The 22,425-nt window shown below is 49.4% G+C and overlaps 2 protein-coding genes across 3 annotated transcripts in view; both read right to left on the bottom strand.

Annotated features, from left to right (window-relative positions):
* Positions 1–7,857: 7,857 nt before the first annotated feature.
* Positions 7,858–15,524, bottom strand: LOC102049251 (solute carrier family 22 member 13). Of its 2 annotated transcripts, XM_005442302.3 has the most exons (10): positions 15,080–15,521; positions 13,907–14,010; positions 13,400–13,554; positions 12,652–12,820; positions 12,171–12,291; positions 11,457–11,551; positions 10,925–11,139; positions 10,322–10,430; positions 9,959–10,169; positions 7,858–9,436 (listed from the first exon to the last, which is right to left on the bottom strand). In XM_005442302.3, the coding sequence occupies exons 1-10, from the start codon at positions 15,446–15,448 to the stop codon at positions 9,341–9,343; spliced, it is 1,644 nt and encodes a 547-aa protein (XP_005442359.1). In that variant the 5' UTR covers positions 15,449–15,521; the 3' UTR covers positions 7,858–9,340. The 2 variants fall into 2 exon arrangements, with proteins under 2 accessions (XP_005442359.1, XP_027665659.2); XM_027809858.2 differs by lacking the exon at positions 7,858–9,436 and having other exon boundaries at positions 10,017–10,165; positions 15,080–15,524.
* Positions 15,525–19,246: 3,722 nt separating this feature from the next.
* The window catches only part of OXSR1 (oxidative stress responsive kinase 1), a 93,582-nt gene continuing 90,403 nt past the window's right edge, over positions 19,247–22,425 (bottom strand). Inside the window, exon 18 of the mRNA XM_055708349.1 lies at positions 19,247–21,880. Within this exon, the coding sequence (XP_055564324.1) occupies positions 21,806–21,880 (75 nt within the window). The 3' untranslated portion in view covers positions 19,247–21,805. The remainder of the gene's footprint in view (positions 21,881–22,425) is intronic.

Raw genomic sequence — 22,425 nt, 5'->3', positions numbered from 1 at the left:
ATCAGAATTATGCCAGGACATCCCACCAGAAACAAATGCCCCACTAGTGCTGTGGGACACCTCCAGTCTATCGCTTCTTGCTGGACAGGATGAGATTGAGATTAGAGACCCAAAAGGGATTCAGAGCTGTGTGCTGCTGCAGCAGCTGGATCCACAGCGCCAGGCTCCAAATGCTGCAGAAGGAACATTTGGATCAGGTCTCGGTGAGGAAGGCTCAACAAACAAGCATCTCTCTACACAGGAAGACAATTTTCCCCCAGTGTGCATGCCCACCAGCCATGCTTCTGAAACCTTCAGTCAGGGTGTCTTTGATCCTTTCCATGTTGATGCAACCAAAATGGGCCAGGAAGCTCCTGAAAAAATGAATGGGAGGGGAGAAACATCAGGAGCTGAAGAAGATTACGAAAGTCTCTCTTCTGCAGACCTGAATGTGCTAAGTGATGGCCTCTCAGATCAGGAGTTCTTTATATAGATGAAAAAAAAAGAAAAAAAAAAAAGAAAAAAAAAAAAGATTAAAAAAAACACCCACCCCTGCAGCACAAATTAGCTTATGTGGGACAAAAATTGATTCATGAGATCAGTTTAGGAATCCTCCACTCCTCTGGCACTAGACAAATTCTGTTGTGCACAGGCTGATTTATTAATGGTTTAAGGAGCTAGAGTTAAGATCTCTATCCTGGTCATAGTGGGTCAGTGCTCAGTTCCTGAAAAAGAACATTGCCAGAACTGGCTTCACTGTGAGGAGCCACCAAGGAGAGACCAACCAGCACCTCATTCTCTGCACCCAGGGCTCTTCTGCAGAGGGCATCTTCTGCACCACCTCCTGCCCAGGTCCCTCAGAGCATGTCTGTGTGGCCACTGTCTGCATGGCAGAGGGGAGACAAACCTCTGAAGAGGTCCAACCAGCAAGCAGCTGTGAGCAACAAGCTAGTCAAGAACTAGAAACTCAAATGAGAAGAGAATGCTGTTATCAGGAAGGAACTGAAGCCTTGGCCACAAGTGCACAAGTAAAATGCAATGGGCAAAGGTAAAGCTGAGGGCAGCAGGGTGAAGATTTGTCTCCAGGTTAGGTTTAGGTGTCTGCAATGTTCGTGTTTTAATGTAAACCAGATGCTGAAGGCCACAGCGGAGTCAAAGGAGAATTAGCAAGGGCAGTCTGGGGACTGATTCAGCCCACCCTAAAACAGACAGCAGCTCTCTGGACTCTTACTAACCCTGTTGATCCATCTCCATGAACTACAGTGCAACCTTAGGTATCTATTTCCTATGTAGGCAACTACATTTAGACATCCAGACATAGATCCAACCCAAAATGTCATGCACCTTTTCACCATATAGCTTGCCTACAGTTAATAATTTTGATATCTCACTCCCCTCATTATATTTTTCCTTCAGTAGACTGCAAAACTGATTCACATAGGAGGTCACTGTCATTAGCCTCATTGTATGATGATGAGCAAAGTTAAGTGAAATGACCTTGCCAAGGTTACCTGGTCAGAAGGGCAGAGGAGGAAGGTCTCTTAAAGTCTTGGGACACTGTTACATCTGCTCTCTCCGTGTGGTTGCACTCTGACCCTCCCTAACTGCCCTTTGCTGTCATAACATAAATGTTACAGGAGTTAACAGTTATACTAACAATAAACAAGCTCACCAGAAACCTCAGAGGGACAAAGCAAGAACGTGTCTTCTGAGAAGTATTGTGGAGCATATCGCTTCACCTGTTTCAATCAGCTGTCAAAAAAAAACCAACAACCAACAAAACAAAAACCCACAGGTAAAGATGTTAAAATAATTATTTTTATTTTTTTTATAAATAAACAAAAAGCAACTTTCCTGCCTCCCCAGTGCTGAAATAACCCTGGGTCTGTCAGATCTGAAGGAGGAATAAAGCTGCTCAATGACTGCATCTGCTGCAAAGCAGTGTGTCGGTGCCCTGCGCAGGGAGACTGTTCAATTAACCTGAATCAGGGAAAACAGAGATGTCCTTGAAAGCTACAGAAGCCGTTAGATGCTGCGGTCAGTCTCACCTTGGGATGGGGCAAAACGCTTGGGACAGAGGTGCTACCATTTCACAGCCCTGCCTGAAACCTGGTCAATCTGTGTTTAGAGATGGAGAAATGAGGCCTAAAGGCTTGCAGGGATCAAGCGCCTCTCACTGTAGCAATAGGAAGGGGCTGACCTGTTAGCTGTGCCAAAGACGCTCTGAGTGACACCCCAGACCAAGTTGTCACTAGCACATGACACCCATAAACCTGACCTCTCCCTGCCAGCACTAAGAGGAAGGAGGACAATGCAGGAGCTGGTGGGTACGAATCCGTTCTGGCTGCGGTTCACCCCAACATATAGATGTCCAAATGGGTGTCCAACCACAGTCACACCTGATGCCCAGATGTGAAATTTCTTATTTCTTTTTCCATGCATTAGTGCATCACTGCCCTACTGCCCACACCAGCCTTCCTCCCCAGGCAATGGTTCCTCTTTCTGAACTACTCTCTTGGATGCTCCCTCTCCCTTCCCATGGCCCTTGACATTGGTACATGGATGGACAGGCTTTGCAGCTGTCCACCCCAGGTCTTCCCTGAGACCTGCTGATTTCCTATGCCCTCTGAAGGCTTTGCAAGCTTTAGTAATCCACCAGGACAAAAATGCTGAACAGAGAAATAAGCTCAGAAACTCTAGTTCCAGAAAACAGGTTTGCAGGGCTGACCTCATCTTTGTCCCTCAGGTATCTCCACCGTGCAGGGCTGACCCACTCAGCCCCAACTGACGAAGACAGACATAAGAACAATACCTTTCTATGAGAAATGTCTTCTTTGGGTGACAGAGTTTAAAAGGGACTGAAGCTTCCCCAGGGCTTCAAGAAAGCCCGTCTAATGATGTTAGGAAGAACAGCTTCAAGAAGTCCCATCTGCATTAGTGCATGAGACTACAGTCATGTCTGGGTCACCCCCAAGGAGTTTTTATAGTCAAAATCTGACACAAAGCTGGGTAAGCTTGAAGGCTTCAGCTTGTTGCACGCTGATGGAAAAGGCACCTACTCCTTGTTCAGCAGGACAGGGTCAAAACACCTCTGCCACAGCAGATCTCCTTGGCCAAGTCACCCCACACCATGGCCAGATATGAATTTAGGGTAAAAGGAATCTCTGGATGTTGCTTAGCTCAACCTCCTGTTCAAGGCATGTCTCTGAATAATAGCAAGTCCTCTCATCCAAGGATGTGGATCCAGAGCCCAGTGATATGTTTGGCTGTGTGGTGCTTGCATATGATACACGCAGATCACTTGTGCAAATTTACACAACTCTAACATTTACTCCCCTCTTCCTTTACTCCCAATAACATTTAGCAGTATGACCTCTCTCTCTCCCACACCAGCTTAGGGGGTGATGCTCTAAGATCCTGTCTTCCACCCCTCTGGCTGCCACAAATGCCATACCCACTCATGAAGCACCAACCCAGACGTGTGATCCTTCAGTAACCTCACTGCAGGCTCAGACCTGCTATCTGCGTTCAGAGCAAAGGGCAAAGGATTTGAGAGGAGGCACGAAGTGAGCAGGTTTGTGTCTAGTAACCTGTCCTTATTGCTCTTGTGAAAGCAGTCAGAAGACTCTGCCAAGTTACACGTGGATTTTCATACACCGAGGGCAATCCGGCTTTCCAGATTCCAGGAATAAAGATACAAACCACTCAGGGAGTCTGTCCAGGAAGCAGCTCAGACGTGCAGCAGACATCAGGTCAATCTGCTTTTCAAGTGACATCAGAACCTCGGGCAAAGCCAAGCTGGTGTCATTTCTTATCCCCAAATGCCATGTGCTCTGTACGTCTGTGTGCATAACATGCTGTTTGTCTTAAGGTTACTCTCTAAGCCAAATCTATTTTAGGATTCTCCTCAAGACACTATAGTTTAGATCTAGTTTTATGACTAAACAGGTTATCTACATGGTGAAAATGAAAAGCGACAGCTTGGGACACAAGCTGTCAAGACCAAGTCTACTGACTACCAGCCATATTTCCTGGTGCAGAGGAGATGTGCTTTTCTGCTTCTCTTTCCTGTAGTCTCCGGGACGGGCTATGTATCCAATAACCCATTAATGAGAGCAGCACATTCACCCTGTTTGCTTCACCACGCTTAGCAGGACCAGCCCTCATTTCAAGAGTCACAGCTTCATGCTTCAGACAAAAACCTCGCCCTGCAGCACAGTTGCCCTCAGGAGGCCTGGGGACGTACGCAGGGCTGGGACAAGACAAGCTGTCCCCACGCTATCCTCAAGAGTGGCAATGCTCTGGCACCTTTGTTCAGGCCCCAAGAATGTGGAGGGAATGGCTGGTGACAAAGCACACCCTGGAGGACCACAGTGTATCATTGTGATGGATGAACATGCTAGTAAAAGTGGATGGGGGGCTGCTCTGCATCCTGCTGGCTGAGACTCATGGCACTGGCATGCCAGATGACATGGGGTATGGCCACCCCACGGATAAGGTGGGTACCTGGAGCTCTCAATTTAAGAAAGAAAAAGAAAAAAAAAAAAAAAAAGGGTGCAAATTTAAGGCAAAGAGAAATATGTCAGAAACCAGGATGGAAAAAGTATCACCGTCCTCTTTCCTTCTTGTCTTCAGCAGCAGGAGACTGAAAATTTTGTCCAAGACAGACAACAGAGAGGATGGAGTAGACTTGGAGAAGGACATCTGCAGATGCTCAGTAAGCAAGTGATGAATGGGCAGGCATATACTAAAGGTCTAGTCTGATCCAATCTTTCTTGAAGCAGACCAATGAGGCATTGCTGTCTGGAAACCGGTCTTTCAGATGATCAACAAAATATTCATGGTCAGAGGGCGAGGAGATCTGTGTCACTCTGCACTTGGAAAAGATGCACTTGGAACTGTTCCTGAAACCCAGTCTGTTATGCCTGGCTGCACGAGTCCCCCCGACGTGTTTCCCAGTCCTTTGCAAACTGGTACCCGTGGAACCATCCCTGTCATGTTTTACAGCAATAAAGAATCGCCAGTAGAGTGGTAGTACTGGGCAAGCGAGCACCGGGCTGTGTCCCTGCTGCACTAATCGCTTGGGTCGTCAGCCTCCTCGCTGGTCCAAGCCTCGACGTTTGATCAGGATGTCACTGAAACCCTGTCACACACGTATTTAGCTTTTATTTCTATGTGGTGTTGAATTTGAGTTTCTACATGAATAATATAAATTATACTCTGAGTTTGATAAGAGACACTTGTAATGCAATATGTGAATAATAACTGGTGTTGACGGTTGTTTTTTTTTTTCTTACTGTTCACAGTTGGCCTTTGCAACTGCTATTGGCTGCAGAGTGTTTTCTACACAGAAATTGTAAGTCTGTAATTTAACATGCAGATGGAAACGTGTTTTGCTTCCATCAGCCACAAACAATGCAGAAACAGAGCAGGATGACTGAGTTAAATTAGGACTTTTTTTATTTCCAAGTCTTCAGATGAACAACCTGTATTTTTCTCTACTAGAAACTGTGGAAGTTTCCTGAATTGTGTGGTGTATGGTGCAATTCAATGACAGTTAAACTGAGTGGACATCCGGACAGCTTTCTGCAGTCATGGTCAGCTTTTAACAATGACCTTGGTGGGTTGCTGCCAGCTCAGCCACAACATTTTAGTGTCATCTAGCACTATGCCAAAGAAAGAGAAGGGTGGCCTTTCCTACACTGCTTGATTGCAAGCAAGGAATGTGTTTGGTGGCCTTTCATGAAGCGATCTCCTCAAACAACAGCACTACTTTTGGTCAAAGAAGAAGGTTGGTCACTCAAGTTTGCAGCATCCTTTTGTTTCTGGTTGCTTTGTGTGGTAGTAAATGCAGTTTTGAAGGGTGGGATGTCTCAAGTCTGGACTAGTCATGACTGGAGGTGATATTCATTTTGTGCTTTAGCTTTGGTGCACAAAATCTCCAGAGTCATATGGGACCTGGCCATGGCTGGAGATGGGCCATGGCATTTGCAGGATCTAGGCTTTTGCACTGAAGGGCAACAAGGCTGATGAAGGGTCTGGAGCACAAGCCTTGTGAGGAACGGCTGAGGCAACTGGGGTCCTTCAGCCTGGAGCAAAGGAGGCTCAGAGGAGACCTTTTCACTCTCTACAGCTACCTGAAAGGAGGCTGTTGGAAGGTGGCTGTGGGTCTCTTTTCCCAGGTAACACTGATAGGATAAGAGGAAATGTCCTCAAGCTGCACCAGGGGAGGTTTAGATTGGATATTAGGAAAAATTTCTTCATTGAAAGGGTTGTCAAGCACTGGAACAGGCTGCCCAGGGAGGTGGTGGAGTCACCAGCCCTGGAGGTATTTAAAAGGTGTGTAGATGTGGCACTTAGCAACATGGTTTAGCGGTGGACTTGGCAGTGCTGGGTTAAGAGTTGGACTCGATGATCTTAAGGGTCTTTTCCAACCTAAATGATTCTGTGACTCATTGCACAGAGTCATGAGAGCAGCATTAATGCTGCTTCTCCTCACCTCCTCAGCCATTCCCTGCTGGGTCCATTTCTGCAAGGTTTGCTCTTGTCATGGATCTGGAGCCTTCTTAGCATGGCGTCAGGAGGAAGGAGAGGACGACACCCTCTAGCCAAAGGGCAAGGTCCAAGATCCTGACACCTCTGCCCCACAGCCAGAAGTTAGAGTTGCAACATGGTTTGTTGGTGTCACTGGCACCGAGGATGCACTGAGTGTCTGAGTGTTCCCTGGGGGGGTCCTCTGGCAACAGGAGCTGCTTCACCCCCATAGCTCCTCACCTTACCTCCGGCAACAGGGTCAGGCCAGGCTCTGCTGCCCCTCCACACCTTAGGTCCCTCTGGCCCTGCCTGACCAGCTTCCTCAGCAGTGCCGAGGTTCTGGTACGTGGACATGGGTCTGTCCAAAGGGGAAAGGGAGGTCAAGAGGTTCTGACCTGACACAGGCAGGCGTGAGTGAGGGTGTAAGCACAGGAGCAGGGCCTCGTTTCCACATCTGGTGTAGAAGGGCCTGAAGAAGGTATGGACATTTATCAATATGCCTCAGCAAACCCTTGGCAGTGTCCCTGCCCCCTTCAGCACCTTCCCACAACTGGCCCTTCAGTCACAGCTTGGTAAGCCACTCCATTAAGGTCTTGCATCTGCTCTTCCCAGACAAACCTTGCTACCCCATTTTGTTCTCACATTCTCTTCAGCCTTTTGGCCCCCTCTCCTTGGCTATGAGGTCATCTTCTTTCCCTTAGTTATCCCTTCAGGTCACCCAAGGCACTTTTTACCCTTTGCCTATAGCCTCAGCATGATGAGAGCCCAAAACATCCCCTTGCACGCATGCAAGTGTGTTTGCATTCTCACATGCTACTCCACCACACCTGGCCCCACTCTGCTGTGAGGTCTATTTATTACAGTGCAAGACCAGGCGCAGACCAGGTAGCAGTGACACTAAGGCACAGCAAAACCCTTGGGTATCCTCCCATTTCTGCTGAGCTGGGTAAAACATCCCAAGTCAAGCTTGGGAGGCTTAGATTGAATAGTAGGAGAAATTTCTTCACTGAAAAGATAGTCAAGCACTGGAACAGGCTGCCCAGGGAGGTGGTGGAATCACCATCCCTGGAGGTATCTGAAAAACATGTAGGTGTAGTGCTAGCGACATGGTTTGCTCATGGACTTGGCAGTGCTGGGTTAATGGTTGGACTTGATGAACTCAAAGGTCTTTTCCAACCTAAATGATTCTATGATTCTATGATTCTAAGCTATTCAGGTGCTCTTCAGCCAGATGGGCTCCATCCAGTGGTCTTCAAACTAACCAGATGCAGTGGTCTAGGGAAGAGCAGATGAAATGGATTTTCAGCCTACTGGAGGCATGAAAGAGGTGGAAGCAGAAGGACATCAGATGTGCTAAGACACCTTTATTTATTAAGTGAGCTGAAACAGAGAGTCTCAGAGCAGAATTCCCAAAAGAAGCCATGGTTCGCTCAATAACTGTGCATTTTGCTCCAAGCTCTTCCCTCAGCCCTTACCCTCAATGCCTTATTTTCCATAAAAGCCCGAAGGAGAAGCCCCCAGCCTCTGCCAAGGAAAGAATGCCCTCGGGCAAAGGACAGGGCTCCTCTACACTCAGGGTCACTGAAGAGGAGCAAATCCTTTGAAAAGTAGTGCCAGAGGGAAGCTGGCACCACAGGCAGCCCCTCCTGGTGCGGCATGTCACTGATCTTATCCAAAACTCTGTTTTATCAAACTGCGTACCCGTGGGGTACTTGGATCCATGGAAAACATGCAGGCATGACAATGGGGAGAAGAAATAAAGTCTATTTTAAAAGCTTCTGGACACTAGCAGAAAATAGTGTTTGAGCTGTATACAGACCAAGCTAGATCGTCACCACTGCACAGCTTCTGGGCTTCATCTGTACCAAGCCAGTGGTAAAAGAAAGTCCCCTTGAGGGACAGGAGATAAGAGGAGGGGAAGCACAGGAAAAGCACGGGTTTTCTTCATAGCATAAGGCAAGGGTAGTCCTAAACTGTTTAAAGACAGGAATGGATACAGCAAGAAGGAATAGACTAGAATTTAGAACAGAGTGGGAAGACCTGATAGTTTCCAGAAAGATTTGTACTTTCATCTAAGAGACCAGCTGCCACAATGTCTCTCAGCTTCCTGGAACATACATTAATGTGGTTCTACACCACAGCCTGACAGCACTATTTTCCATGCACAAAGCATCATGACATGCTTTAATTCAAAGCCACCAGCACCAAGGCAAAAATTCTGCTGCCTGTTAGACATTTAGACATCCTTGCTCATTGCCTGCTGTTTCTTCCATGGCATCTTTTTTTTTCCTCAACTGAGTGTCTCAAGTTAAAAAAAAAAAAAAAAAAAAGGAGTGTTTTTAAGAGAGGGTGAGAAGATCATGCTAGACAGTCAAGAGAAATCACTCCTTTTTGCAAGTATGAGAGTCTTTTCACTGCAGCATCTGCCCTGGCTTTCTCTTTAGTGAGCACAGCACTCTGCTGCAAGTCTATTCAATGCTCTAGCAGTTGTCTCACTTGGACAAAGTTTACAGCCTCACGTTCCTGAAGACAAGACAGGAAAAAGGAAGAGAAAATGTTGCCTCCATCCTGGTTTCTGATATCTTCCTTTTTTCCCTTAAATGAAAAGCATCAGGTTTTCTCCGGTGAGAGCACTGCTGAACACCCCGGACAGCATGCAGTGCCTGAGGACAAGCTATAGAGGGAGATACAGGAAGGCAAAAAAGAAAACCAAAAATTGGCAGTGACCGCTTGAGAGGTGGTGGTGTCCTGCCAGGGGAGACCCTGCCCATCCTCAGTGCTGGCACAGCTATAGGTCGCCTTTAGCTACAGCTGCTTGCACGCCCCGCTAGAAGTGAGTTGTCTTTGTGCACTCATTGTCTTGGCCACCATCTTTTCCTGTCATGTGTCCTTTTCCAGAGCTGCTGTTGGCATTTCCACAGACCTAATGAAAGGGAAACGAGATTAAAAGCAAAGACAGACCCGTTACGAGCTGATGGCAGCCTTCTCTGAGACACGCGGCCTTCAGCCACCTGGCTTCCCATTCACCACTCACTCTCTGGGCCCCTGTGGGCACCCTGCTCCCAGCAGGACAGCAAAACTGTTGGAGTGCAATTCCACCCAGTCCCGCAGGGAACGGAGTCTAGGAGCTACGAGAGGCTGAAAGCCAGAGGACATGGCTACGAGGCACTGGTCCTTCCCTCGTGAGGGCAGAGGGTGCAAGCCAAGCGCCAGCTGTTCCTCTAGTCCTTCCATCCCACAGACAGGAATGAAGGGATGACCATCATGTGCAGGGTTACGGGGCCTCCTCCCCTCCCTCCGCAGTGGGGCATCCTGCTCCCTGCCCTCCCACCACTGTAAGCTCTGGGAGAAACCCCCAGCCCCAACCACGCAATGCCAACAGCCTCCGCAGCGCTGGCACCCCGTGTCCCTGCGCAAGGGCAGCATGGGCACCGCGGGCACCCACCTCAGCTGCAGGGTGGCCATGCCCCGTGTCGTCCGGCAGGTCGGTGCCACAGGTCTCGGGCAGCAGGACGCAGAGCAGTGCCCCCACCGCGGCAGCACTCCCGAAGATGGCCATGGGGATGGCCCGGTGGAACTGGCCCAGGAGTCGGATCAATGGGGCCATGATTGCCGCCACCCGCGCTGACATTGAGCACAGCCCCAAGCCAGTCTGCCTGGGGAAGCAAGGGGCAGTGGGACATGCGGGCAGGGCTCAGCCCCACCAGGATGCCATGGAGCAAGGTCGGCCATGGGAACAACTGGGCTTTTGCCCCACCACTGCCACCAGCCATGGTCGAGGGAAGCCCTGATCGTGGGGAGAATTCACCTGGCAACTGTGGGGAAGAGCTCTGCGGAGTAGACGTAGGAGGTGGAGAAGGAAGCTGAAGTGGTAAACTTGCCAATGATGGCCAGGGCGGTGGTCACCACAGGTTGTTCTGAGGGGAGGAGGAGAGACCACTGCTGTGGGACAAGGGCCCAGCACCACTCAGGGGGGCTGGGGTTGCACAGGGACCACTATGTTGCCTGCGGGGAGCCATAGTCTCCAACCATGCCTGAACGTGGACCGAGGAGCAGGTCTGCCTGGGGGCCATCTTCAGCGCATTTTCCCTCCATCATCCCACCTCCCCACACAGCAATTTTCCTGGAGGCCAGCTCTGCTTATAGGCGGCCCACTGGGCTCAGCTCTACCCTCTCCTTTCATAAGCAGCAAGCAAAAGTTTGCTGATCCAAATGGACCCTGGCGAGTTAGCCAAGTCCCTTGTGGCCATGGCACCAGGGTCAGCCAGTGAGACACTGCTCTCAGGTCACCCTGAGAGATGTGAGCTGGCCTGGTTGGGAGGACAGGACCTGCACCAGCAAGGGAAGAGTTGGGGCTCTGTAACTCCCTGTCCCAGAAGTTGCCCTCTCAGGATGGGAAGAGGTCATTCACCTTCAGGGATGCCAGTGATGATCAGACACACCAGGCCACTCAGCAGCAGGAGAACAGCCTGGGTTTTCTTCCTGCCAAACCACTGCAGCGTGAAGATACAACCAACACGTGCTGGGATTTCCACTGCTCCAAACGCAAGCTGCGTCAGGTATATGTCCAGACCAAAATTTGTCACGTTCAGACTCAAACCGTAGTAGGCAAGGCTGTTTGCAAACCTGAAAGCCAGGCAGGTTGGCACTGAGCATAGCTGTGAGCCATGAGCAAATACAATATTGATCTCCAATGACAACATTTTGACCAAGTCACAGAATTTCCAAGGGGACATAAAACGGGAAGAACACCACAGGACTGCCAAAGCTGGAAAGGCTCTAACCTTTCCCACAAACCACGTAACATCTTGAATAGCCAGGAACAGAAACACCCACCAATAACAACCAAAAAACACAAGGTGAATTTATGGTTATGACTAACCATCAATCCCTTGTTTTCTTCAACTAGAAGTCTGAGAAGATGGGGCCAGGGGATGTCTTACCAGGCATATGACATGACTGAAGTCACCTTCCGGAGCTGCTTCTTCCGGCAGAGATCCAGAATACCTCCAGACTTGGTCTGCTTCTCAGGCTTCAACTTCAAAAGGCAGAAAGCCAAGGAGTCAAACCAGGCGAGGGAGACCAGTGGCTAACTCCTTTTCCATCTGCAGTCAATGCAAAGCCTCTGTGGGACAGTCCTGTGACACTAAACTGCTCTGGGAGGGAGGGCAGCCCAGTGGAGCTGGGCTCCTGCATCTGTCCTCTGGGTGCCCAGTGCACTACTTTGGTGACTGAGAGGTTCCTTGGGATGAACAAATCCCTAGTGTAGGGACTTTGGGGTGGGCAAGGAGATAACTCACCTTCAGGCATCTATGCATGGAAAACCACAGACTAAACAGAGACCTCCTGCTCATCATCAACAGTCCTGCAATCCTCACAGAAGAAAAGCCAGGGAAGCATTTGGGTTCTTCCCATATCCCATGGTAGACTCCAGAAAGCTCTAGGGTGAGTGTTAGCAGAAGCTGTGGCTCTTCCCTGACCTTGTCCCTGTACAGCACAGCTGAAACTGGAGTCACCCACAGTCCATCCCCAAATCATCCCCAATGGGCATGGAAATATGTTTTTCAGGTGACCTCAGCTCCAATAGCTGCTACAAACCCAAGCACAGAGGAAAGTCTCTGAAGACAACAGGCAGTTCCCCATGCCGTTACAGGTACCTGCTCAAGGAGTGCTGGTGGGATGGACCGCTTGTTGGTGGCTGCTGCCTTCTGAAGGACCTTCTTAGCTTCTTCTATTCTGCCTTTTGTCACCAGCCACCGAGCTGATTCTGGTAGCACCCTGTCAAGAAGATGAAACCAGGAGATGCTGCTGTGACCCGCTGAGTTTCCCCACAGCCCGTCTCCCTGTAACCATGTCCAGAAAGCAAGGGGCATCATATGTGATGGATGGCTCTAAACACCTCCCCAGGTCAGGTTTTCCAGGTCTATGTTTCATGCCCCAAAGGCCACATTCGAAGCCCTGAAGCAAAGCAGCTGCTGCTCTCAGTGGTCCAGTACCCCAGGGTGATGTGCTGAAGCCTCTCCAGTATCTGCACACTGGGAAAGACCCAACCTGCCCCAGAGCTGCTGTCTCCTCACTGCCACCCCTCACTCTTGTTGCTGCTGTGTCTGCAAGAAGCTCTGCCCACATCCCATTTACCGGATGAAGAAGAAAAAGCCAAATATAGGAGCAGATCCTGCAATTTCCAGCAGCCTCCAGTTGCGAATACCGTAACTCAAGCCTGCCAAAACCATCTGTCCGATGGCGAAAGCGCAGTGAGAAATCAGCACCGCCTTTGGCCGGGAGGAGACACCAACCCATTCTGTAGCTGAAAGGAAGAATGCAGGTTCAGAGTCATCCATGCAAATTATTTTCCCTGATGCAAACAGGGTGTTTCCCCAGGAGAAGAGCTGTCCTAGAGGTGAGGAGAGATCAGCAATCAGAGCTCTGGCATCAGTCACACATTGAAGTCATCAGTGATTCCTGAGATGCATCACCTCTCCTTATCATCATGGTGTCCCAATCCTCTGCAAGAGGACATGAAGCTCAGGTATGTCACTTCTTTGCTCTCAGCATCCACAGAGCCCCTCACTGGGACAGAGCTGGGGCCCAAAACAGTATTTCCCAGAGCCACTGGGCTCTCTCCCTGCGCTGAGCTTCTGAGCTGGAAGGAAGACTGTCCTCTTGCCCCTCTCTGAGTACTGGCATGGGAGAGATGCTCCCCATGGCTCTCACTCAGAGGAGATGCCAAAGTGCCAAAGCACCAAACGACAGTGCAGAGCAAGGCCTGTCCTCACCGTGGTGTTTTTCAAGTTGTATGTGATGATTTTTATTTCTTTACAGACCTTTCCTATTACATTCTGGGAGGCCACAACTATCTGTCTCAGGACCAGGGCGTCCTACTCACCTAAGGCCAGTAGCGTCATGGTGATCCCTGACACCGAAGCCCCCACAACACATCTGAAGGCCATGTACACATAGAAATGGGGCACAAAGGCAATTCCTACACCAAACAAGCCCTGAAGGAACACGGAGATCAGAATGACTGGCCGTCGGCCGATCCTGGGGAGGAAGAGGGAAGACACGGTCAGTACCTGGATAGACCCCATGGAGATGGAGAAGAGCCCAGTGGGCTGCAGGGATTGTATCGCCCTCTCTTGAGGGTGCTAAGGCTCAGGCTAGACTCTGGGTTGACATGTGAAGCACCCTGTGCACACACTGTGCTCTCCTTCCTTCCACTCACTGTGTGGCCATGACCTCACAGGACCTGAGGACTTTGGTCAGGGTCCCTGTTAGTGAGGAGGGGTGACAAAATGCAGGGGGTGCAGTGCCCAGGCAGGCTCGGAGCAACGTGCCGCTCTGTGCACCGCCGGCTCTGCACACACCCTGGACAGGTGGTTGTGTGTTCTCTCACCTGTCACTTAGTGGCCCAAAGATCATGGCTCCTATGAACAGCCCTGCCATGTAGATGGACTGGGAGATGTCATTCAGGTCCTTCCTATCACACACCAGGTCAAACTGGAGGAAGGAAACACAAATGCTTCTGTTCTTGACAGGTTCTTGTTCTTGTTTTGTTCTTGACAGGTGCTTTCTGATCCCACCTCCAAGGATGTGAGACTCTATGGTATGCACGTAGCACACCTCTGTGGCACAAGCCCATGGAGCACATAGTAGTGTCCCTCTCCCAAGCAGTGGGACCTGCAGGACCACCCCAGCCCAGAACCCCACTCCTTGTTGGCAATTTTTGCTTCTAGTGGGACATAGGACGGAAGTCCCAGCAGCTTGCTTCTTCCTAGACTGCCTGCCCTCGCAGAGGAAAAAGGATGAGTGCAACGCTGATTCCTGGGCCAAGCAGTTTCTCTTAAAGAGATGTTCTGCAACTGCCAGGGTCCAGAGGTCAGCTACAGAAAAAGTCATATAGGGAAGATCATGTACAGGAAATAGAGAGGTCACAAAGCACTGAAAGAACTTTAGCACTGCTCGCCGGAGCACTATTTATTGCTGAAGCTCCTGTTGTCCATTAGATGTGTGGCTTTGCAAGATTTCCCCTCCTCGTCAAACCTGGTACCTCCGCACAGAGCAAGGAGCAGTGAGGGACTCGGGCTGTTTGCAACAACCTTGAGCTGGCGTCACGACACTGAGACCCCACGGCAGCACCCCACAGCTGCTTGCCCTGACACGTGTGGGAGCAGGAGCCAAGTGCCGAGCTCTGCCTCCTTCCCGTGGCCAGGGTCTCCCAAGCACAAACCTGTGCACAGGGACAAATGGGAAAGTCACCCCCTGACTGCAGAGGGGCAGCTGGGGCAGGGAGACCCAAAAGGTCCCAACCAGGAGTGATTAATCTCTCCACTGGGTCCACCTATGGTCCCGCTGACATCTGTATCACAGCCTGGTTGCTTGCAACCTCCCGGGGACCACATCTGGGGGCTGAGTGGTAAAGCCAAGGTCCCCAAAAGACACCTGATGCAAATCTCAGCCCAGCTCAGCTGTGCCATGGCTGGCAACAGCTCTGACTGAACTACAGGACAGGGTGGCCATTTGGGTCTCCCCTTCCACGTCCCCAGTGCGTCAAAAGGCAGTTACAGACCTCGGTCAGCAGGGACGGCGGTGCTGAGGGGTACACCCAGCCACTGCTGCATTTCTCCGTGGTGTTCAGGCCATACGCCACGATGGAGCCCAGGTCCCAGTCCACGGGCGAGTACATGGAGCACTGCTCATACGCCCCATTAGCATCCCGGGGCAAGGTGAGGTTCAGCTGCTCTTCCTCGGTCAGGTTGGGGCCGATGGCAAGGATCCAGCTGGTGTCGCAGTGATAAGGCATGTGTGGAACCATAAAAAGTTGGCAAAACTGGTGAAAAGCCACACTGAGGCAGGGGAACAAGGTGAGCAGCACCAGCCATTTCTGAAACAGCCCAAATTCACCAACTGCTTTCAAAATGTCCCCAGCGCCTGACATTGGCAGCTGCGTCTGGAACAGGACAGTGCTGGGACAGACTTCCCAGAGGACTAGAATTAATGTTTAAACCTAAGATAAGCTCTGCAGACGTAGGCAGCCACCACAGACATGTAGTCTGGACAGACTTAATGCCTGATGTTTTACCTAAGCACACCATGTAATACATTAATCATCTCTGCCACCCACGAACATACGGCGCTGGCTGGAGCAGAAGGCTCCTGTTTCAGGCAACATGGGTCACCTCCTCGGCCAGGGCCGGTGGCATTGACAGGGGAAAAAACTCTTCTCCAAAGCAACTGCGAGCGCTGCGTGGGCTGAACCGCTGAGACGGTCACCAGTGGTTCCACTCAGGAACGCAAGGTTCAGAGGGGCTGAAAGCCCAGTGCGATGCAGAGCTGGGAAAACGCCAGGGGAATAAAGAGAGTGATTCTAACGGATGGGCAGAGATGGAGACGAGGAAGGGCAGCCAGCTGGCTGTGGTCCCATGCGATGGGAGACTCCATTTCCTTCATTTTCCGCAGCTTCCCTGTGCAGCCACGAGCAAGCCGCACATGGGATGTCCACCCTTCCCACCGATTCTGGGCCACCCCGTCGGCTGACGGGGGCTATGTGTAGGGAAGACTTGGGGAAGGCATACAGGGATGGCAGAAATCTGACACAGGGCAATGCCGCTTGAGGCAGGTTTGGCAAATCTCAGCTCAGACGCCTTCATGCCTTAAAATGATCATTGAGAACATGAAACCAACTCTGTTCAGCCCATTCCTGATGTAGGAACAGCATTTGCCTGGTGCCCCTTTTGGGATGTCCATGAGGCAAAGCCCTCAGAGGTGCCCAAAGCAACTTGGATGCTCCTTCTCGTGCCCACACAACTGTGGGAAGAGCATCGTATAAGCATGATGGAAACCAGACCATGGCTGACCCGTTTGGGTTGACCAGGGCACCTGCACAGGTCAAACCTGGAGGAACTCCAGGTCCCCAGGCAGCCAGAGGAGAGGTGCTGCTCTCAGGATAAGCCCAGCTCAGCAGCCACAAGCAGGGAATACCAAAGACAGAGATAAACAGGCAGATGCTGAACCAGGCAGAGGTGCTAGACAACACAAATTGGGTCTGTTCAAGTCATGGTTTAAAATGGGGAAGCCTGGGAGAGTCAGTCAGACACCAGTCATGGGTCTCATGGATCTGGAGAAGCAGGAGCCAGAAGACAGAACAAAATACTGCCAGAATTTACAACAGTTGAAATGAGATCAGTTCTGGACTGGCACTGGAGAGCCTGAGCTGAGAGCCGTGTTATAGGAGACTGGAGGACACTGAGGGCCCAGACCAAGGGACAGAGCAGGAACCCACTGCAGGTTTCCAACAACAGGTGAGGAGGCAGCAGTAGTTGACTGGAGCCAAGTCACATCTCCAGGCTGAGATGATCTCCTCCGGACCTGAGCAGGGCCATGTGTCCACAACGCACCTTTTCATGGCTTTAAGTAAAGGTCAAGCAGAATCAATCTGCTGCAATTTGGGATGATCTTGTGCACCAAAGCCCAAGTACAGAAAGAGCATCACCCCCAGGCCCGTTGGCAGCAGTATCTCCAGATACAGGCCTCCCCAGGGCTGGAAACAGTACTTAAGCCCAAGATAAGCCCTGCGGCTCTAGGCAGTCATGAGTATGCAAATTTGAAGGAAAAGCAATGCTCAGCACTGAGATTTGTACTCACACTGCATTACCATTAAGGGAAACAGGAATTTCAGGAGGTGCACACCATCCAGGTGAGGTTGCTTTCCATTTGGGAAGTCATCAGTTGGAAGGAGAGACTTTGAGAAGGGGATGGGGATGTGGCAGGTAGAGCAGGGAAGCCCACAGGCACGGGCAGGATGAGACACCTTGTGGTGTGCACCCCACAAGGGGAAGGTAACTGGGGTGGACTTGTCAGCCACAGGAAGACTATGAGGCACTGGAGTAAGGCAGCATGAAAAAGCTTTAGGAGCGTCCATGAAGGGATTTCCTACGGAGACACGGATGGGAGCCAAAACTGGTGCATGATTCCCTAGGCGTTTTGAAGCAGGGTTTGGCCAAATACTGGAAAGATTGCAAAGAAAGTTTGCTTAGATGCAGAGGATGATATTCAGGAACCCAGAATGTCCCTTACCATTCCATGTCTTAAACACGGAAGTTACATTCACCCAAGCTAGTTCTCTGGCTCTGCAAGTAAAGAACACCTTAAGAGAAATAAAGCGCCAGAAAATGTCAAAATAAGCCCAAGAGCCTTGGAAGGGAGAGTGAAAGCAGCTGAGAAAGCACCATCATCCAAGACCAGTGCTTTTTTTGTTTGCTTGGTTTGGTGCATGTGTGTTTGTTTTTAAGCAAGAACACGCATGATTTTAAGCCAACACAGATGGGCGCACCCCAAGCTAAAGGCCTGGGGAACATGGTTGAAACCGGACCATCCCCATCCCCTCCCAAGATACATCCTTGCCCTTGACAGTCCCTGAAACTTTAAACTTCTCCCCACACTCTGAGCAGCATGAGACCTTCTGCCTCACTTAATGGAGACACCATGACCTCACTCAAACAACCCCCCCACTAACTCTGGGTAAATCTCATCAACAAAGCTGTCAAGAGTTTGATTGAACATGGCACCTTGCAAACAGAGGCCATATATTAGCCAAAAGGACCTCCTGTGAGAAACACGAGGGTTTTTTACTTCTCAGGTAAAATTTCCCTTCATTTCTTAAAATTTGCTTCCTTTGTGGGGAAAGGCAAGAACTATCAAAGACTGTGAAACAAAACCCTAGCATTTCTCCAGTGCAGTGCTTCAGAGAGTTGGCTTTCCAACAGGGAGTCTGGTAGTCCGCTTGCAACCAGACACTTCTCTTTTCAGGACATTAGGTGACACTAAAAGGTTGAGGCCACGGCTGCTGTTAAAGGATGACCATGACCAGGGAAAGCTGTCCAGATGCCCACTGGCTTTAACGGACATCAAACTGCAGCACTCACCATGACAAATCTACTGCCACAACCACAGCAGTGGCTCAGCGCCAGGTCCCAGAAGTATTTTCAGTCTTGTGGCAAGAGGTTTACTGACAGTCTGCCAACTGTCTTGTCACCTGCACCTGCTTGGGACAAGACCTTTCCACTTCAAGTACCTCTCCTTGCTCTTGCAGCCCAAAGCATGACCACTGGCACACGAGTACGCTGCAGAAGGGGACACCAGTGCTTACAGAGAGGAACAGCCCAACTCCAGCTAGGAGCTGTCAGGATAAGAGACAAGGACATGTGGGCTCAGCCTCCCACCACGTATCTGCACATCTTCTTGAAGTCCTGGCTCCACCACAAATGTAAGGGACAGACCTCCAAGGCACCTCCGGATCAGATCTGCCCCAAAGCCTCAAATTCAGAAAGAACAAGTATTGTGGAGGCAGAGAAGAGGGAGAGTGCAGTTCATGCTCCTAACGCTTCTCAAGGTATAAATCATCCCACTTCAATACCAGCCTGTGTCGCCCCGAGGTGTTCCCGGACAGGGGAAGCTCATTCCCAGCTGCACAGGGCATGCAGAGCTTAAAGCAAACCTTTCAGCTGGAGACAAAACCCCTTGGGGTACAATCCTAAGTGCCATCCTGGCTCCATTTCTGCCCACAACTCCTGCAGAGCATCCCCACCCCCTCCCCAATGAGTCTGTCCTGGGGGTTGTCAAACCTCCCACCACCCCAAGAAGAAATGCCCCAGGGGCTGCAGACCAAACTCAAGACAAACCCCTTCAAGATATACCATCCAACCCAGTAACACGTAAACCACACAGCAAACACATGGCAATGGACAATTTGTTCTTTATTGATTAAAAATTAGAGACATGCAGTAAAATACAAAGTCCAAAAAAAGGAAAAAAGCCTGAATATTTTACATCTTTCATTATAATCTACAATACACCAAAGTTGTGAAGAGGATCCGTTTTCATTAACAAAGCATTGTCCTTAAAAGTAGGAACTAACTTAAAATTACCACCTGCTTCCAGGTTCAGATCAGAAATTTGCACAAAAACCAAATTCTTAATGACACTGGAAAACAATTATGAACAGCATTGGCACTTACTGGAACAACATCAGAAAAGACAGCTGTCTAGCACTGTAATAGCCCAAGTAAATATTTTGGATCCCTACCCAAAAGGTCTGGAGATCTATAGAGCAAAACCCATCAGTTTCTTCTTCGCTTATTTTCTCCATTAAAGAACTAAGGAGCCTTGGGTTAGTGTGAGCTCAAGCCCTCGAAGTCCTGGCTTTGGGAAGGTGGGGAATAACTTAATAAATAGATGCTGCATTGTTCCATTTGAGCAGTTAAGAGTCCTACCTTTCTCAGCACCAGTACACAAACGAACAAGGAGCTCCCCATGGCATGCAGGCAGAAGGGAAAATAATACTGTACCAAGACTACCCTGTCTCCCTGTCCTAAGGGTTTCCAAATACATCCATAGCGAGCGCAGGGTGACATGAAAATCAAGCTGCCAGCCTGCTCTTCCCAAGTCGAGAAACTCAATGGGGGACACCGTAGAGAGTGCTTTGTATCAGACAACAGCAGAAAGGGCCAGAGGTGCCACACACACATGCCCATTTGGCCAAACCCAGCCACCACCGACTCCCTGGGATCAGGCACCTGCTTCCTGGGCTCTGCTTGGCACCCTGGGATGCTCTTGCTCCCAAACCCTCTTCCTCCTGTCCCTCCCCTTCACACTCACCAGCCATGGGGCTGCAAATAGCCCATGGGGACATACCCAATATGCACCTACAGGCTAAAAGCAACAAGGGCGGTACAAAGAGAACATGCATGATTCAGGAAGCTTCCACAGCTGCTCACAGAGAATATATAAATACAGATTGTTCATCTGAAGACTTGGAAATAAAAAAAGCCCTAATTTAACTCAGTCATCCTGCTCTGTTTCTGCATTGTTTGTGGCTGATGGAAGCAAAACACGTTTCCATCTGCATGTTAAATTACAGACTTACAATTTCTGTGTAGAAAACACTCTGCAGCCAATAGCAGTTACAAAGGCCAACTGTGAACAGTAAGAAAAAAAAACGTCAACACCAGTTATTATTCACATATTGCATTACAAGTGTCTCTTATCAAACTCAGAGTATAATTTATATTATTCATGTAGAAACTCAAATTCAACACCACATAGAAATAAAAGCTAAATACGTGTGTGACAGGGTTTCAGTGACATCCTGATCAAACGTCGAGGCTTGGACCAGCGAGGAGGCTGACGACCCAAGCGATTAGTGCAGCAGGGACACAGCCCGGTGCTCGCTTGCCCAGTACTACCACTCTACTGGCGATTCTTTATTGCTGTAAAACATGACAGGGATGGTTCCACGGGTACCAGTTTGCAAAGGACTGGGAAACACGTCGGGGGGACTCGTGCAGCCAGGCATAACAGACTGGGTTTCAGGAACAGTTCCAAGTGCATCTTTTCCAAGTGCAGAGCGACACAGATCTCCTCTCCCTCTGACCATGAATATTTTGTTGATCATTGAAAGACCGGTTTCCAGACAGCAATGCCTCATTGGTCTGCTTCAAGAACAGACTACATCTAAGATGCAGAAAAAAAGATGTTTTGAGGAAGGACTGCTTAACATAAATAAAGGTTCAGCCCTCATGCCATGCCTGGCACTCATGTGGAGAGAACCAAAATGGTAAAAAAAAAAAAAATTAAGGCAGTTTACAAAGGGAAGCTGACTTCTAACACCTCAAAGTCAAGAAACTTCTCAAAAACACAAACACAAGGGAAGGCAGCTCTCCCTCCCACGGGTTAAGACTTGGCTTGCTTTCTCAGGTGCAAGCACTCAAACCAGCGGTTTTAAAAAACACAGCCGAAGAGAAGCAGATTCCTCAGCACTCCAGGTGACCCAAACAACATGTACATTGGTGTTTCAGATAGAAGGAGAAGCAGGTAAAGAACAAAAAATATCCGTTCGGTATTAAAACTTGTGCAAAAATAGCAAGTGAGAAAATGAAACCACATGTAAGCAAACATTTAGGCAAGATCATCAGAGCAGTGGAACCCCCTGCTTCGTACTCAGTAGTATTTTTCTTTAAAGTAAGGCAATAATAAAATGAACATGCAGGCAATGACGTGTTTGATCTGCATGTTTGAGATGACAGATACAAAAACATGAGAGTTGTTTACAAAAGGTGTAAACGCCATCGGTAATTTCAGGAAGGTTTGTGATCCTATTAAGGAAAATGTTAAAGCTTCTAGGAAGGGGGCTGTAGTTCAATTCTTTGGCAGTAGTGGTTTTTTTTTAGGCTAACAGAAGCATTACAAATATGCACATGTGGGTTCTCAGTTGGGAAACATCTCCTGGGACCACTGTTTAGCTGATGCTGAGCTGTGCAAATCCTATAAGTTTGCCATCGTCGGGAATATCTGAGCCTTCAACACCAGATGCCTGAAACACAAGGAACAGAGATCCAAATAGCAACACACATGCTCTATCCTCTGATACACGCCGTACACTTTATCGTGATACATAGCATCGGATATAGTCTGGGGAGGCAGCAGTCATAGGACAGCTTTGCACTGTATTCACTGTATTCAGCAGATCGCACTACTTAAAAATAAAGCACTCAATTTTAACTGGTGGGTTTTTTTTGCCTTTTTTTTTTTTTTTTGAGGCTAGGAGGGGCTGGGACTGAAGTTTGGCCAATGTCTGCTCTGACTGAGGCTATGTGCACTAACCGGGGCAAACCAAGTGAAAACTTACAGAAAGAGTCAAAAATAACAGAACTTACTGCTTCACTACCAATGAACTGGTAACGCTTTTGGCTTTGCCACTATAACTACCTTCTGCATTTCACCACCTCTGAAAGAAACATCCGCTGTTCTTTCTCTTCTCCTAGCCTATCTTCTCTTAGTTTTGGCTCTCTTCTTTTGACCCCTGCTCTACCCACGCTCCCCCCTTCATTTCCTCCTCAGAGACAATGTACTTGAACC

This window comes from Falco cherrug, chromosome 4 (genome assembly GCF_023634085.1).
Source record: "Falco cherrug isolate bFalChe1 chromosome 4, bFalChe1.pri, whole genome shotgun sequence".
Taxonomy (NCBI): Eukaryota; Metazoa; Chordata; class Aves; order Falconiformes; family Falconidae; genus Falco; species Falco cherrug.
Note: the sequence above shows the minus strand (reverse complement) of the source record. Positions and strands in the feature narration are given on the sequence as shown.

Coding starts and splice junctions, on each gene's coding strand:
- LOC102049251 (XM_005442302.3), bottom strand. CDS start 15,448: ATGTCAGGCGCTGGGGACATTTTGAAAGCAGTTGGTGAATTTGGGCTG. Junction 12,292..12,651: donor GGCTTTTTCTTCTTCATCCG/GTAAATGGGATG, acceptor TCTTCTTGACAG/GGTGCTACCAGAATCAGCTC. Junction 10,170..10,321: donor CTCTTCCCCACAGTTGCCAG/GTGAATTCTCCC, acceptor TTGCTTCCCCAG/GCAGACTGGCTTGGGGCTGT.